The following is a 16381-nucleotide window of genomic DNA, read 5'->3' on the forward strand; positions in this document are numbered from 1 at the left end:
TCAAACTCAAGAACCGCGAGATCATGACTTGAGCAGAAGTCGGACACTTAACCGATTGAGCCACCCAGGCGCCCCTAACCTGGCATATTTTCTAAGCCCCTGGTATGATAGCTTACGATAAATATGGCAGTGCTGGAGCTATGGATTTACCAGGTTATGTTACATAAAGCCTCTCCATATCTAACTATTAGGACAATATTTAAATACTCTGGAACAAGTGTAAGATCAGTGGGCACAACAACCCTCACAGGTGTGTTTTCTTTGGTCGTTTAAATTTGTGGAGGATGAGAAAAGAGAAATCCTTCCATATTCATGTGTGAGTTCATGCAGGGTGGCACTAATCTATCTTCTCTTTTCCCTCCACTGACCTGTGCTGGCCCCTCAGGCCTGGGTCACCTGATCTCCTGCATCCTCATTAATGGTGCCCAGTACTTCAGGCGCATCAGCGAGTCCGGCATCAAGAAGATGTGTAGAAACATTTTTGTCCTTCAGCAGAATTTGACCAACATCACCATGTCGCGGGAGGCAGACCTGGATTTTGCAAGGTAGGAGGAAAGATTGGGCGAAGTCCCTTGTACCAAAGCCAAGATCCCATCGCCCGTAAAAATCATTTAGAAAAATGGATTCTCGGTACTGCAAAAGTTAATTTAAAAAAAAAAAACAACAGTGAAATAATTAGACGTTCTTTAGTCTTAGAGAAGGTAATTCGATACAATTCTGTTGGATGCTTAACCTCACTTAGGCAGGTAGTTTTCCCTGTTGTCTAAGCTAAGCTCTTACTACAAAACTTCAGTAACTTTTTTCTTATTATGAAAGTAATATTTGCTCACTGCCTAAGATCTGTGACATAAAATACAAAAAATAAAATAAACATTGCTCCTAAGACTTTCATCCAGAGACTTTGACATTGGGCGTTGTTTCTCCTGGCTTTTGTGCCTGTGCTAAGTATACAAGTGAATTTTCATACTATGCGTGCATGCAATTTCTCTTTTTACAAAATTGCAACTATGTTAATGTAATTTTATATTTGCTTAACTGCATTTCCCCATATCAGTACTATTCTTTGAAAACAGTGTTTTACGTATATAAAAATAATATATAAAATGTATAACATACAAAATACGTGTTAATCAACTGTTTATGTTCTCAGTAAGGCTTCTGGTCAGCAGTAGGCTGTTAGTAGTTAAGTTTTCTGGCGGGGAGTCAGAAGTTATACACAGATTTGTGACTGTGTAGGAGGTTGGCGCCCCTACCTTCCCACACTGTTCAAGGGTCGGCGGTATCACTTTTAATACCTGAACACTTATTCCACGGCATAAATTAGGCATTATTTAATCATTTGCAAATTTTTTAAGCATTAGGATTTTTTCCCTTTTTTTCTCTCATTATAAATAACAAGGGTTGAGTGTATGTGTCCATGAATCTTTTTCCTCATCTGTTCTCTCTTCCCAGTTGAAACCTGTCTTCTCTTCTCATGTTCGTTTTGGGGGCTCATCGTCAACCATGCCCACCCTTCATGTCCTTGAAGGCTCTTCTTTTAAATCGCACTCTTCCTTTCTCTGTCCTAGGTTTGCTGATCTCAGTTTTTAATGTTTCTTTATAATGCACCTTTTCAAATTTAAGAGGTGATTTTATTCTCTCTTCGTGTGGTCTCAACGCTGGCTCTCCCTTACTTAAATCATCAGACCTTTGGAGCTTCAGTGAAAGTGAAAACAGTTTTGCAGAGGATGAATGATTATCGTACCGTGGTGCATTACTGCTGTTTGTACCTTGGTGAATTATTCCACAAACTCCCTTATGGCTAGAAAGTCATTTGTTGGTAATAGTGCAGAGTTCTCCTGCCTAACATTTAGTACTTCTGTGCCATTTCACTTGACTTTTGGATTCCTCGAGAAGTTCTAGAAAATTTGAAACAATTCTGAAGACATTTCAAAGGATGATGAAATATTACATTACTTTGACAGGTATTAAGACATATGTGCTAGGATCTTTGTTTGGAAAGCATATAACCATATGTCTTCATTTTTAACTTTTCTTCTCCAATCTATCACTCCCATTTGTTCCATTGCCACCTGTTCCTCTCCTTCTCTGTCCTCCTCCTGTCTTGTTCTTCCTTCTTGTGTGCGTGTGTGTGTGTGTTCATTAAATTCCCTATTTTAGGCTAAATTTGGTAGAAAGCCTTCCTTGCTCAGATTAGGGAAACCAGGTGTGACTGAATACTGCATTTATTTGGTCGCTCTTATGGGGAATGATCTCATTATTGAATTAGTCTATTCATAATAACATTGACAAGGGGAATTTAAGTACATGGAGGCCTGGGGGATACAGCAAAGCATTACTAATTCTCTGAGGAATATAATTCTTAAATTCAATCATCCTTTTTTAAATGATTTTTTTTTTTTTATTTAGCTGAAATAAGTAAATTAGCACAGTTTTTGGCAGACAGCATGGGGCCTGAACGCGTACTCAAAAAACTAGCATCTGAATAATGAAATGCTGACTGGGCAGTATTGAGGTTGGCATCGGTGGGCTGTGTGCCAGCAAAGCGTTTCTTCAGGAAATAACTGAACGGCAACCAAGCCGTGCCTTTTACAGTTGGATTTATGAATGATGTCCGAGGAAATGGGCGTGAGCGGAAATGTGACCACTTGGGAGAGGTACTGCTACTGTTACTCTCTACTCCCCATGGAGTATGAAAGGAAATAAGCAGCATAAGTATGTAGCATTGGATGAGTCTGTCCTTTTGATCCTGGCTCAGAAGACCTCTCCCTATGAGACTTGAATGTTCCAAGAGACCGCGACTCTTCCTGTCTGTTTTCTCAGTGCCCGGACCAGAGTAAGTGCTCATCACGTGTACTGGATGAATGGATAGGTATCAAAATCAAGGCTTTTGGGGGGGGGGGGGGGGTGGCTGGCAAAGGGCTTGGCTAATGGCAAAGTTTAGTTTTAGTTTAGTCTTTAATGCCCTGAAAGTTTTAACCAGCTGACATAGGTCAATGTTCTTAGAAGCTTATACGGAGCAGTATCTCCCTTGCAGGTCTTTCCTTGTAGAGCAGAAAGCATTTACAAAAGCAACAGTATATCTCCACTATTCCTAGTCTGTTTCACCCTCATTTTCTCTTGCTCACATACACACATGCATACATAGATGCACTTTACAGCCTTATTTTTTTTCATTCCTGTTTTTGGTAGGGACGGGTTTTGTGAAATGGGCTCCATCAATTCTACTGAATTTGAAGCTATGTAAAATAAATATAACAGCGATACCAAAATAGCCAGAAATAAGAGACGGCAACAGTGTGCCTCAGCATTCCTTAAGCAATGTCTAATCAAGCATGGACAGCATCTCTATTTCCAGCAAATCTCTATAGGAATGTTATCTTCTAACACAGTAATTAATCACTAGTTGCCAATGTGTCAGAAAACTTACTTAACGAGAAGTTGCAAGGCTCTTGTAGTTTTTTTTCACCTCCACAGCCTCCCTGGCCGGTGGAAAATAGAACGCCCTTTCTGTAATAAAGAGAGATCTGGAGTGATTCCATTTGTGTTGATTCTTCTGCTTGTGGTATTGTTGTCTGTCTTTTTTATACACACCTTTACTCTGATCTCCAATAAGAAGATAAATCTTGGGGGAGCAAAGGATCAGGATAACCTGTATAATCACCAGAATTACAGAGAAGCCCTGTCCCCTATGATAATGATCTCTGCTATGGCTCTGACCCTTTTGACCCCACTCTAAGTTTTCAGACTCAAGAAGTTACTTTGTCCTGGAAAATTACTACAGATTAACTGGGAAATGGAAGGGCTTTACGGGTGTGCTTTTTAGTTCCTTTCATCAGAAATCATCTTACCCTGAGCTGCCATGCACTTCCCAAAGCTGAGTCACTGAAACAACCTAGCAGTCCAGGCACTGTGTATCGGGAGACGTCTGAATGAATGGGCACTCAAGTCCCCAAGGTGGATCTGGCAATCTTTACAGTTTAAGTGAACCCATTATTCAAAAAGATGACCCCAGAGGTTTCTTCCTGGTTCTTCCCTCTGTGCTACGGTGAAAAATCAGGCATGGGAAGGGGACTAGAGTATGCCAGGGTGTAATGAAGGTAACCCACAATTTTAGAGTGGCCACAGAAGCCCTTAATGATACGGTAACATTTGAGGAAAGACCTAAAGAAAGACCGGGAACAAGCCATGTGGATACCTCAGGAGAAAGCATACCAGAAAAAGAGGTATGAGAGGAAAGAACCAGAGAGAGGAGTATGACTGGCATTTAAAGAACAGCAGAAAGGCCAGTATGTATGGCTAAAGTGAATGAGCAACAGGAAGAAGAAGAAATGATGTCAAAGGTTTAAGAATCTGAGATCTTGAAGGCTGTTGCAATAACATTGGGTTCTACTTTGAGGGAGGTAGGAAACTATCAGATGGTGTGGAACAGAAGACCGCCATAACGTGACTTATGTTGCAAAAGACTCACTCTGGCCGCTATGTTGCAAATAGACAATTGGGGAGGGGAGGTTGCAGGCAAGGGCAAAGGCAGAAGGAGCTGTTAGGAAACTATCGCATGAACCTACATGAAAGATGGTGGTGATTCAGACCAAGATGGTAGCAGTGCAGAGGATGAGAAGTGGTCAGATTAGGATATATTTTAAAAGGAGAGCTGATAGGATTTGCTGAGGGATTGGAAGCAAGCCAGTGACTCCAAAGTTTTTGTTCTGAGCAATTCAAAGGTTGGCATTTTGATTTACCGAAGCAAAAATGAGCCAGACGGTGGGAAAGGCAGATTGAGTTTGGGGAGGTAGCAATGGGGCAGATAAGAAGGGGGTATCAACAGCTTGGGTTTGGAAGTACTAAGTCTGAGGTGCACATTAGACATGTGAATAGAGATAACGAAGAGAGAGCTGAATATACCAATCTGAATTCGGGAAAGAGGGCTGGGCGGGAAAAAGGAGTCCAGGAGTCATCAGCTTGTAGATGGGATTTAAAAATAAATAAATAAGTAGAGGCATGAGATGGCATGAGACACCAGATCTTACTGAAAACACAAGCAGACCGAAAAGAGAAGCCATCCAAGAACTGGGCCTTGGTAGGTCCTCCAGCGTTGAGATGTTGGAGTGCTGAGGACACACCAGCCCAGGAACCTGAGAACCAGCAGCCGATGAAGTAGGATGATAGCAGGAGAGAGGTCTGTGCCCCAGAAGAAAGTGTTTTAGGAGGAGAGTGTCTTCATCTGTGTCAAATGGCGCTGGTAGGTTAAATTAGCTTAGGGCAAAGAATTGGGCCCTGGTGACCTGAGGAGAGGACTGAAATGCTTTGGTTCACACTCCTTAATCTTCCCTACACAACTTACCCAGTGCAGAAACAAGTTTTGGGAATAGACTTCTCACTGCTCAATGCCGTGGTAGGGTCTGATGCGTTCGTGGCAAACAAAAATGCAATTAGAGTGTTTCCGGTATGATACAGAAAAGACCGAAATTGGCAACCTCTCTTTTCTCATTGAACAGTCCCTAAGAAACCCCTGCTCTTCCCAGCATATACACTCATCATGTGTTTCCAAAGATGAAGCGGATCTTTTCAATGATGAAGTTATGATCTCTCTTTGGACACTGAGTGGTTTTATTTTTTTTTTCATTTTTTTTAATGTTTTTATTTATTTTTGAGACAGAGCATGAATGTGGGAGGGGCAGAGAGAGAGGGAGACACAGAATCAGAAGCAGGCTCCAGGCTCTGAGCCATCAGCCTAGAGCCCGACGCAGGGCTCGAACTCACAGACCGCGAGATTGTGACCTGAGCTGAAGTCGGACGCTTAACCGACTAAGCCACCCAGGCGCCCCAAGTGGTTTTATTTTTAATGAAAGTCAGTCTCTGCTTCTACATGCCCGATTCCTCCCTTCTCCAGCCCTAGGTCCCTTTCCAGCAACTCCAGTTTCGCTTTGGAGCTATTCTATATATGTTTACTTAACCAATGAAGTCCCATATCTCCTATGTGTAATACACATACTTAGGGACCTCTTCACAAAAGCCAACAGAAAAATCCCACTGGAACCATTTGGAATCTGGGAACCAAAGGAGAAAAAAATCTTGCCTTAAATGCTTCCTCAGGACACAGGCTTATATGGAAAAGTATAATACACCATGTTTGTTTAACTCATTAAGAGGCTGAATCAAGAGAGTGAAGAGACAACCAAAAGAATGGGAGAAAATATTTGCATATCATATATCTAGTAAGTTACTTACATCCAGAATTCATGGAGAACTCTTACAACTCAATAATACAAAGGCAAATAACCCAATTAAAGGATAGGTAAAGGTGCCCCAGTAACAACCATCCTAGCTAGTGCCCAGATCTTGATTTCTAAAACTCTTCTCCAGTAAACGGAAGCAGGGCTTCTGAGAGAAATGGCTGAGTCTAGGACTGGGACAGAAAATATACAAGATGAGCCTGGAGCGTCTTATAGTGCCAGAAATTTAAGGAGGTACTAAATATACACACACAAACACACACACACACACACACACACACACACACACCCCACATTGCCAGGAATGTGTCAAAGGGGCACAGGAGCCAACTTGAAAGAGCTCCTAATGGGCAAAGCTAGGACTATTTGTGCAACAAATAAAGTATTGGGCTATGACACAAAGTATAGAATAAATGTTTATGAGTCCATAGTGATGTAATAAATTTTTTGAATAAATTAGTAATAAGTGAGGAAGAAGAGACAAATCTCCTATACAGAAGAATTCCAAATGAATTATGTAGAAACTGCCCTAAAGGAGGAACCTAACTCCCCACTTCTTAAGTAGAGGTTGCACATAGGGACTTCCTTCCAAAGCGTACGTATGGAATGGGAGGAAAGTAACTTTATAGTGGAGAAATCTGATCAATTGTACTTTAGTCGGGTGATCAAGGATCAACACCAACATGCATAAATCACATTGACAGATAATACCCTTGATTTGAAGGGATGAAAATGATACTTCACCTCTGTGATCTTTCCCGAAACCCATAACCCTCATACAATTGAGGAAAACATCAAAGAATTTTCAATAAAGGGGGATCCTACGGAATACTTGACCAGTACTTCTCAAAACTGTCAAGGTCATCAAAAGCAAGGCAAATCTGAGAAACTTTTGTAGCCAAAAGGAGCCTAAGAAGGCATGGCTGTTACATGTAATGCAGTGTCCTACATGTACATGTAATGTAATGTACATCTACATGTAATGCAGATGGGATCCTGGAACAGAGAAAGGATATTATGTAAAAACTAAGAAAATGTTAATAAACTATGGACTTTAATTAATAATAACATATCAATATTGATTCATTAGTCAGGATAAATATATCATACAAATATAAGATGTTAATAAGAGGGAAACTAGGCCTAAGTATATGGGAAGTCTTTGTGCTGTCTTTTCAATTTTTCTGTAAATCTGAAACTACTGGGAAAAAAAACTTAATAAAAAAACAGGCAAAGGATGTGTATAGCCATTTCTCCAAAGAAGATACATAGTTGGGTAATACACACATAAAAAGATGCTCAACATAGTTTGTTATTAGGGAAATGCAAGTCAAAACCACAACAAGATAATCATATTGCACCCACTAGGATTGCTGTAATCAAACACAGACAGGGGCGCCTGGATGGCTCAGCCAGTTAAAGGAGTCTGACTCTTGATTTCAGCTCAGGTCATGATCTCATCAGGGTTCATGAGATCGAGCCCCACCCTGGCTCTGGGCTGACAGTGTGGAACCTGCTTGGTATCTTCTCTCTTCCTCTCTCTCTGCCCCTTCCCTGCTCATCTCCCCCCACCCCCAGTCTCAAAACTAAATAAATAAAAGCTTAAAAAACGAGAGAGAAAGGGCAGTTCAGGGTGACTGGAGCAGACCCTCGAGAAGGGAAGGGTAGAAGATAAGGCAGGAGGAAAACAGAGCTGGCCAAGGGTGACTCAGCACAACTGCCACCTCATGAGAGGCCTCCTCTGCAGTGTTTCAAAACACGCCTCCTCTCCCACCAGCACTCCCCGTTTTACTTACCCTGATTTGTTTTTTCTTAGCACGCATCACCATCTTACACATTCTCTACTTACTTGTTTATTTGTTCCTTATCTGTCTATGAAAGTAGAATGTGAGCGTCGTGAGACAAGGATCTTGTTCCTTTCTCTAGCCCCAGGGCCTAGAACGCACCAGCCTGTAGTAGGCATTCGGTAAATGCCCGTGGGATGAAAACGTGAAGGTGTCCAGACTTTATCCTGCGGGGTAAATGGATTCAGGGGAAGAGTGAGATGGTCAGATTTGTATCTAAAGCTAAGTAGGAAATGGATAAGAGGGCCATAAAACTGCAGGCCTTCCAGACCAAGTGGAAGGTGATTGTTAAGAGAGATGTGTAGGGCCTGAATTAGGTCAGTGCTGGGGGGCCATGGAGAACACCAGTTGAGAAGAACTAAAATTGGCAGGACGTAGGGCGTGACCAACAGTGAGAATAAAGGAAAGGAGTCAGGGCACTTTCTGGCATGGGTATCTAAGGTGCTCACAATACCATCCAATAAGATAAGCCTAGGAGCACCCTTCCATTTGCTAGATGGGATGCTGCCCAACTCAGAAATCAGTGAATAAAGGCAGTTAGATGTTTTTTTAAAAAGATAAGCCTGGGGGGAGGGAGAGGGAGGTTTGATGAAGGAGAGATCAGTGGATGTGACGAGTGTTAAGATTCCTGTGAGATTTCCCAGTGGAGTTGTCCAACATGCACCTGGGCAGGTAAGCTAGAAGCTGGGGTCGGGGTGGGGGTGACGGTATTGAACAAGCAGATGTGGGGAGTCATCAGCCTAGGGTTGTCGTTTGAACCCATCGGAGAAATAAGCACCTTATAAGCACTGTAGATGGAGGCCGTGCCCTGCGGAACAGCATGTAAAAGGTATGAGAGGAGGAAGCCCTGAAGCGGATAAGGAAGGGATGGCCCCACAGTGCCTTCCTCAAGGTGACAGAGTGACAAAGCCAGCCTAGAAACCGAATATATATCAGTTCACATTGTCTTTGACCTTGTGCTGTATCTATGGCCAAGAACGATCTCCGGCGTGGCTGAGAATGTTGAACTCCTTCCAAGGAGGCTGTTCAGGTGGGCTTACTTCCTGCAAACCTATGCCACCAGGAGCAGCCCTTTTTGGTTTTCTGCAGGAAAGGTTGTGGGTTTTCCTGTTCAGACTGACCAGGGTGTAGCCTGCTAGACAGGAATTAACAATGACATGCTGCCATCTACTGGAAACACCCGCAGACCTGCAGACAGATGAATATCTGTGGTCCCCTAAATTGCCATCAGTCAGGGCATCAAGAGGGGGTACTGCCTCTCGAGTAAGCTTTGGAGGTGATTTGGCTACAAATATGAAATGCCCCCACCTATTAAGTAAAATGTTACTTGATTGCCTTGCTGGAAGAGCAATTTTGTTTCTGAAAAAAATTCATAGGTCTATATTTTTCATGTTCTTTTCTCTGCTTATTTTTTCCCACCTTTATTCTGCCATTGGTTTTATCTGCTTCTTTAATCTTAGGGTAACCTATTCCTTTTCAAATCTTTTTTTTTTTAATGCTTTTTTGTTTTGAGAGAGAGAGAGTGACAGAGATAGAGACAGAGTGCTAGTGGGGGAGGGGCAGAGAGAGAGGGAGACACAGAATCCAAAGCAGGTTCCAGGCTCCGAGCTGTCAGCACAGAGCCCATCGTGGGCTCGAACTCACTAACCGCGAGATCATGACCTGAGCTGAAGTCAAACACTTAACCCACTGAGCCACCCAGGTGCCCCCAACCTCTTCCTTTTCAAACCTTTACCTGTAATACTCCAGGTTTTTAACTCAAGATTATTAATCATGTGGATTTATGATTCATTTTATGGGAGAGATTAGTCTGCTAACAAAATTCTTTTAATGGTGATGCCCCCTAAAAATTCTGTTTTATCTCTTGAATTTGATGATCATGCAAAGCTAGCCCTGACTTTCCTAGGGGCCAGAGTAAATTGGGAAATATGATGGTTTAAATAGCTTTTGCTGCCTGGGAGAAGGAAATATACCCATTAATAAAATTTAATAATAAACATTTGTATGGCCTGATCTCTGAGAAAATTTTCTTTAAAATTTTGTACAAGTGGATTTCAATAACATTGCATCTCACTAATCAAACCTTCATTTGCCTTTGCTGCCTGTTCCTGACCATCCCTCTTTCTACTGATCTACTTTTTCTGTATTTATTGCACTCATAATAGGTTCCATACATTCTAGCAATTAATTGATCTTTAATTAATTATTTAATGAGGACTCTTTATCCCCCATAGAGTACCTCCCCAAAATGAGCATTTATAAAGCTCTCAAAAGTAATACCTGGCTGTATTGGTGTTTGATTTCTCATATCTTATGTATGAGGCTTTGATTAAATCAGAATTCTTTCTGATTATGTTCAATTAATGTCACTATACCTTGTACGTATATAATGTCAATGTATAATTTAGGATTCCTCGAGATTATTGGCAGAGAGTTGTAGTTTTCCCTTTGTAGCACATGTGCTGAAATTGGAATGATTCAGGGATTAGCATAGATGACAGGCAGTGTTTTTCCAATAAAGATCCCAAGGAATGGAAATCAGAAGCGACTTGCCCAAAATCTCTCATCCAGTTGTGCTATTTTTATACCCTGCACTACCTCTGTAGTCGTCATAGTTAGGAAATTGAATTAATTCATCCAGCGAGGCCATTTTTCTGCCAGGAAATGATTGTGCTAAAAAGATACAAAGCTTGTTCTCGACTAAAGCCCAAGAATGATCATTTACTGACTTTATTAGAATTCTTACTGAAAAACTTTAGGCTGGAAGCTGACCTTTCTCGTTTTCTAAATGAAGATAAAGTGTTTAGTTTTGCTGCTTAAATGTAGGAAATAGGCAGAATTGCCATAGCTATGAAAGCAGAGCTACAACCCCTCACAAACCATATCAAGGCCAGACTTCCTCCCCAGCGCCTTTCTCATTATGCAATTCTTGTGACTAGTTACCATAATTGTGTTTTGTTTTTGGCTTCTGGGTGTTTTTTTTTTTTTTTTTTTCCCTCCTCTACTTCTCTGTAATAGCAATCTAAAATGTTTATGAATGTGATTTGTGTTTCAAAGTGTTTGATAAATATGAATTTACACGTATGTTTCAGAGAGCATCCTTAGCTAAATATGAACACGTTACCAAGAAATAAACATGTACCTGGCCTTACAGACTTTTGACTCCACACTGCTGTCCCTGAAGCAAGGACAGCTTCTAGAAGACAACTGACTTTAGTGTAAAATACCTAGAGGCCTAAATTAGTTACTTTCTTGCAGTGATGACATAAGGGCAATTATGATTACTGTTATATAATTAAACTGGGTTACATGACATGAACCATAAGAAGTACTTTACCTATATTGGTCTACGGAACCCTGAAACTCTATATGAAACTCCGTATGTAACTATTATTACCTCATTTTCTCAATGGAAAAAAGCTAAAGCTTAAAGAAGCTCAGCAAATTCTCAGTTTACATAATAATAAGACTTAGGATTCAAACTTAATCTATGTATTTTCTTAGCCATGTGAAATCAGGGCTCTCATTTGGTAAATATTGGGTCTCTGTTTGCTTTGTTTAATTAAAAATATGATTTCATTTTTCAATCAGGCTCTTAGCTCTCAAACGTTTTCTTTTCCTTAATTTTTTTTCTGCTTGTCTTTCCCCCCTTGATTTCCATCAAGCTCTGGTCTCTGGCACTTTTCATTAGCTTTAATGAGCAGTTTCACCGTAGGGGGCTCTATAGACCCCCTCCCCCCCACGGGAGGGAATGTGTTACGTAGGGCTGGTTTTGCTTAGTCCTTAGGTACTCAGCACTTACTGGTCTTCTGTCCCCCTTCCAAACAACTGTCCTGGAGCAGTAGTAGCATTTGACACTCCTGAACACTCAGAACCATACCACAGACATGATCATATCACCGCTCAACTCTTAGCACCGATCCAAGTACACACACGTGTAGTCTTAAAACACCAAGCAGATCAACCGAGTGGTTCTCAAAGGCTAGAAAGTATAGGAATTTCGTAGGGGGGTGCACCTGGGTGGCTCCATCGGTTGAACGTCCGACTCTCGATCTCAGGGCTGTGAGTTCAAACTCCACGTTGGGATCCGTGCTGGATGTGAAGCCTACTTCAAAGAAGAAAAAAAAAAGAATTTCGTAGGAGACTTCCTTTAAGTGGAATTCTTTGACTCCATCCCTAAACATTAAGATCTAGAAGGTTGAGTAAGAGGGAGAGCAGGAATCTGCAGTTTACTTAACAAGTGCCCAGGGGAGCCTGATGCAGGTGGTTCTTGGACACCCTTGGAGAAATACTAGCCTACCCTCATGTTCTGTGAGGCTCACGATAGGCCATTTCTCAGCCATTGTTCTCTGTTATTCCCCCATCTTCCTTCTTTCTCCTGCTTCAGGCAAGAAGAGTAAAACTTGCCTGAAAGCCCTTTTCTGGATTAAGTGGAACCATTAAAATCACCCATCAGGGCAGTCACTATTGTTGTTGTTGTTGTTGTTGTTGTTGTTATTTTGAGGCAGGGTCAAGCGGTGTTCCTAGAATTTTCCTGTGAGCTAAGTAGTATTTCACTGATCTAGTTGGTGGGCAGCAAACAAATTCAATCCATGATTGTGACATAAACTTGGGCAAAGTCACTTCAGCTCTCTTAGCTCAAGTTTCCTCATCTGTCAATAAGGCTCTGACTAGATAAGACTCGCCCAGAGCTCCACGACGTAGAGCCAGAGATGGGGCTCTGAGGTCCAGAGCTCCCCTTGACCACCAGTCCCAGAAGAGGCTCTCGCCGGAGAGATTTCTAAAAGGAAGCAAATCAGCTTTAATTCCACAGAAGTACGGTAAAGATCTCTGAGATATCCATTGCGTAACAGGCACTTCCAATACTTGATGACTGGATGGACAAGTGAACGCGTGTGTGCACGAATGAATGAAGAAAGAAGTAATGTAGGCTGGTTTCCTTCAGTCAAGCTTGTGGTTGCAGCGTTTGCTCACCACACCTCCTGGGGAGTCAGACAGACAGACTGGCTGTGCTTTTGCATGACCTATAAAGGTCTTCTAAGGCTCTGAACGGTAATTCAAAAAATAAACATGTAGGTGCTCAAAAATATAAATGTCACATCTGCTATAGCTCTGCATCTCCTTTGCTGCGTTCTGGTTTTCCAGTTGATGGAAAAGTTTTATTCAGATCAGCCATTTCACTTTTTCCTGGAGGCGCTGGTAATCTTTGTATTCTAACCTTTAAAGACACAGGCTTCGGTTATAATGATTTCCATTGCCTGGCATCTACATGTTTCGATTCCTCCAAAGAATTGCCCACCTTCTATTTTTCTCAATTGCAGATGGACTCAAATGAGGAAAGAAAACAAGTCGGGGGGGAGGGTGGGCAGGGGGAGCAGGAGAGGCCAGCTCTTGATTGACTTTTCTCTCTTGGTACCCAGGTCAGGGAAAGAGCAGATCAATGGCCTCAACTCAGCAGCAGGCGTTACCACCGCGTCTCAGTCTCCTCTCTGCAATCTCTGATGAAACATTTTGGGGTACCGGGGACAGAAGAGGGAGGTTGGGGATTTTTCAGCGGCCGGAGCATTTTATTGACAGCGTGAAAGGCTTCATGGATATATGCGACCAGAAATTAATTACAGCCCAGTTCCCCACTTCTCCCTTAGGTGACAGTCTTCTGTTGGCATGTGCCGCTGTGAAAGTAATAATAGGTTTCAAATGTTTGTGAAAAACATGAAGTAATTACTTGCTGTGATAAATCAGTCATCTGAAGTTTCAGCTTCTCTCCGCTCCATGTTATGTGGCAACGGGTCTGTTTCTTTTGTTAACTTTAATTATATAGCATGGGAGCATTTTTATTTTTCAGTTTTCGGAAATTTTGCCTTTTTCTTCTCTTGTTTCCTGGTTCTCCAGGGATGAAAGTATTGAAATGATAATGACACATAACTAACATTGGAACAAGGGAAGCATACGTCTGCCAGGGAGCTGATTGCCTTAGTTTAGTTTTGTAGCTATTGGCTATCAGCTATTTGCCAGTTTCTCTAATGAGCCTTAAATATTTACTGTTTGTTGTGCAGAGGGAAAGAATGTGCTCTCGGGCATTCCGAGGTTCCTTCTCACCAATAGCATATGTTTAAATTACGGGCCCTGAAACCAAAGAGCCTCTAATAGCTCTTTTCCCTTTTTTAAATTAAAAAAAAAAAAAAAAAGTTTCCAGTAAAATCGGCAGCTCCTTTCCCCGGTTCCCATTCTTCGATAGGGCCTGTGTGGATCTGCTTGGATGATGCCCCTGTGTTAGCTCACCTGTAGAATAAGAGACATTTCCTTTGGAGAACTATCTTAAAAGAGATCCTTACCCAAGCAGATACAGCAGTGAGGACCAAATACTGGCCAGCATGACATAACATCACACGTAGGTATCTTGCTAACAGCCTTAGGCTGGCACCCCCTGTAAAAATGTGAACTATACATGTTCATACTTCTTTTTAACTCCTGTAGTACTAAGTTTTTCTATTCGGTCTAATCTGCCTTGTCCATTCCTGCTCAGTGAGCCATTATAAGTCCTAACTTCAAAGACTTGCTTAATCTCCTGGATCAAGCTATCCCTTTCTTAGAACAACTCGTTTTTCCCTTTCCAATATTAATCTCTCTCTTTGAACTGTTGTTTATATTTAGAACTGAGGAGAAGAACAGTAGGAAATTGGTTGTCCCATTATTTATCTTATTTATTAATTGGGTATTTCTTGGATAATTCTGTATGGAAAATCATACTAACTGGGACTTCCGAGATTTTTTCATTGCAGTGATGATTGGTGTTCATGATGTTTGCCCCTGAGACTAGAAGATCCTGTCCATCATCAAGGAATACTACTACATTTAGGGTAGTTTCAGCATTATGTCTATTTTACTGTATTCTGTCTGTTAGAAACTGATGGCCCAGTATGATATCTCAGTATAAGCCAGAATCTCTGATTACATGTGGAACTCCTTATTTTCTTTTCAGGCTGCATCATGGAGTTTTTATAGCGCTATAATTCTGTCATAGCATTTCAGTTTTCCACATATAAGTAACACTAGGCAATTACAACAAAACACTTAAAATATTTTTATTCTATTATCATTAACATTATTACCAATACCTACTATGTCCTGAGCACGTACTTTGTATAAGGCTCTCTGCTTCTGTGATTTACACGCATTATCTTGGTTAATCCTTATAACCTAGTGTGCTTACTTAGTAGCATTTTCATTTTACAAATGGAAAAATTGAGTCTGAAAGATGAAGTAAGCCAAGGTCTACACAACTAGGAACTGACAGACCCATGATTCAAAGCCAGGTCTATCTGCATTTTAGCTATTGTTCTATACAGCTCATGACAACGTAATGCATTAGTATTTCAAGAAGATATACCACAGCCTCAGTGATTTTATAGACTCTATTAAGTGGTGATGACAGGGTGTTCCATGTTGAAAGGGCGTAAAGGAGGTGTATCAATTTTTTATCTTCCCTGCAAGAAATTGAAAGGAGATGTTGTTTTGTAGGTCTGTGGGGATAAACAAAAGGAGGCCAAAAAGATTATGAGAAAGGATTTTGGCACAGCACCTAAGGCCTGTCCGGGAATGATCACAGTATTGTTAGACCCAACACAGGCAGGAGGGCGTGTAGGACCTCTGAGAGAGCTGGCACGCAGTAGCATTAGAGGGTGTCCAGGTCAGGGAGGAAGGCTGGACCAGACAGCACAGGGAGAGCGGGGTCACTGCCAAGTGCAAACCCTAATTCCCCAAGTATCAGAACACGTACATATGGTGGTGATACATATGGTAATGATAATGAAATGAAATTGTCTTAAAATAGCTTTTAAGAAGCCACTATGGTTTTTCAATGAATTTTAAATATTCAGAAAGGAGGGGAAAACAAGAAGATACGTGTTTTTGTTCTATCAATAGAAAACCCAGTCATTTTGAAAGAAAAATAAAAGAAGCTCTATATGATTGGAACTTGTCATTTTTTGATGACTTAGCTTCTAAATCTCTTCCTGTGTTTAGAAGGCAGAAGCCCATCTTCCATCATAAAAACACAAAGCCCAGGCTTGTTTACTATATGGGTGCCCACCCTACACGAAGCCAATCAGATGTACCTACTCCAGACTAACCGGGGAGCCGGAGACTCCCAAGTTCAGGGGTAATGGAGAATTACATGAAGTGATATCAGCAGCGGTGGCCACTTCCAGTTTCCTGGGGTGGTGGCAGCAGCAGTGGCCAGGGCATAGTCAACGTGCGCTTTTGCCAGCAGCAGAACGAAACGTGGTGTTCTGTGTTTAA

At 41.5% G+C, this 16381-nt stretch overlaps 1 protein-coding gene across 1 annotated transcript in view; it reads left to right on the forward strand.

Annotated features, from left to right (window-relative positions):
- EXOC4 (exocyst complex component 4) overlaps positions 1 to 16381 on the forward strand; it is a 750505-nt gene that overhangs the window by 693825 nt on the left and 40299 nt on the right. The window contains exon 17 of the mRNA XM_042925097.1: positions 386 to 545. Coding sequence (XP_042781031.1) covers positions 386 to 545 — 160 coding nt within the window. The remainder of the gene's footprint in view (positions 1 to 385; positions 546 to 16381) is intronic.

Source organism: Panthera leo, chromosome A2 (genome assembly GCF_018350215.1).
Source record: "Panthera leo isolate Ple1 chromosome A2, P.leo_Ple1_pat1.1, whole genome shotgun sequence".
NCBI classification, from domain to species: domain Eukaryota; kingdom Metazoa; phylum Chordata; class Mammalia; order Carnivora; family Felidae; genus Panthera; species Panthera leo.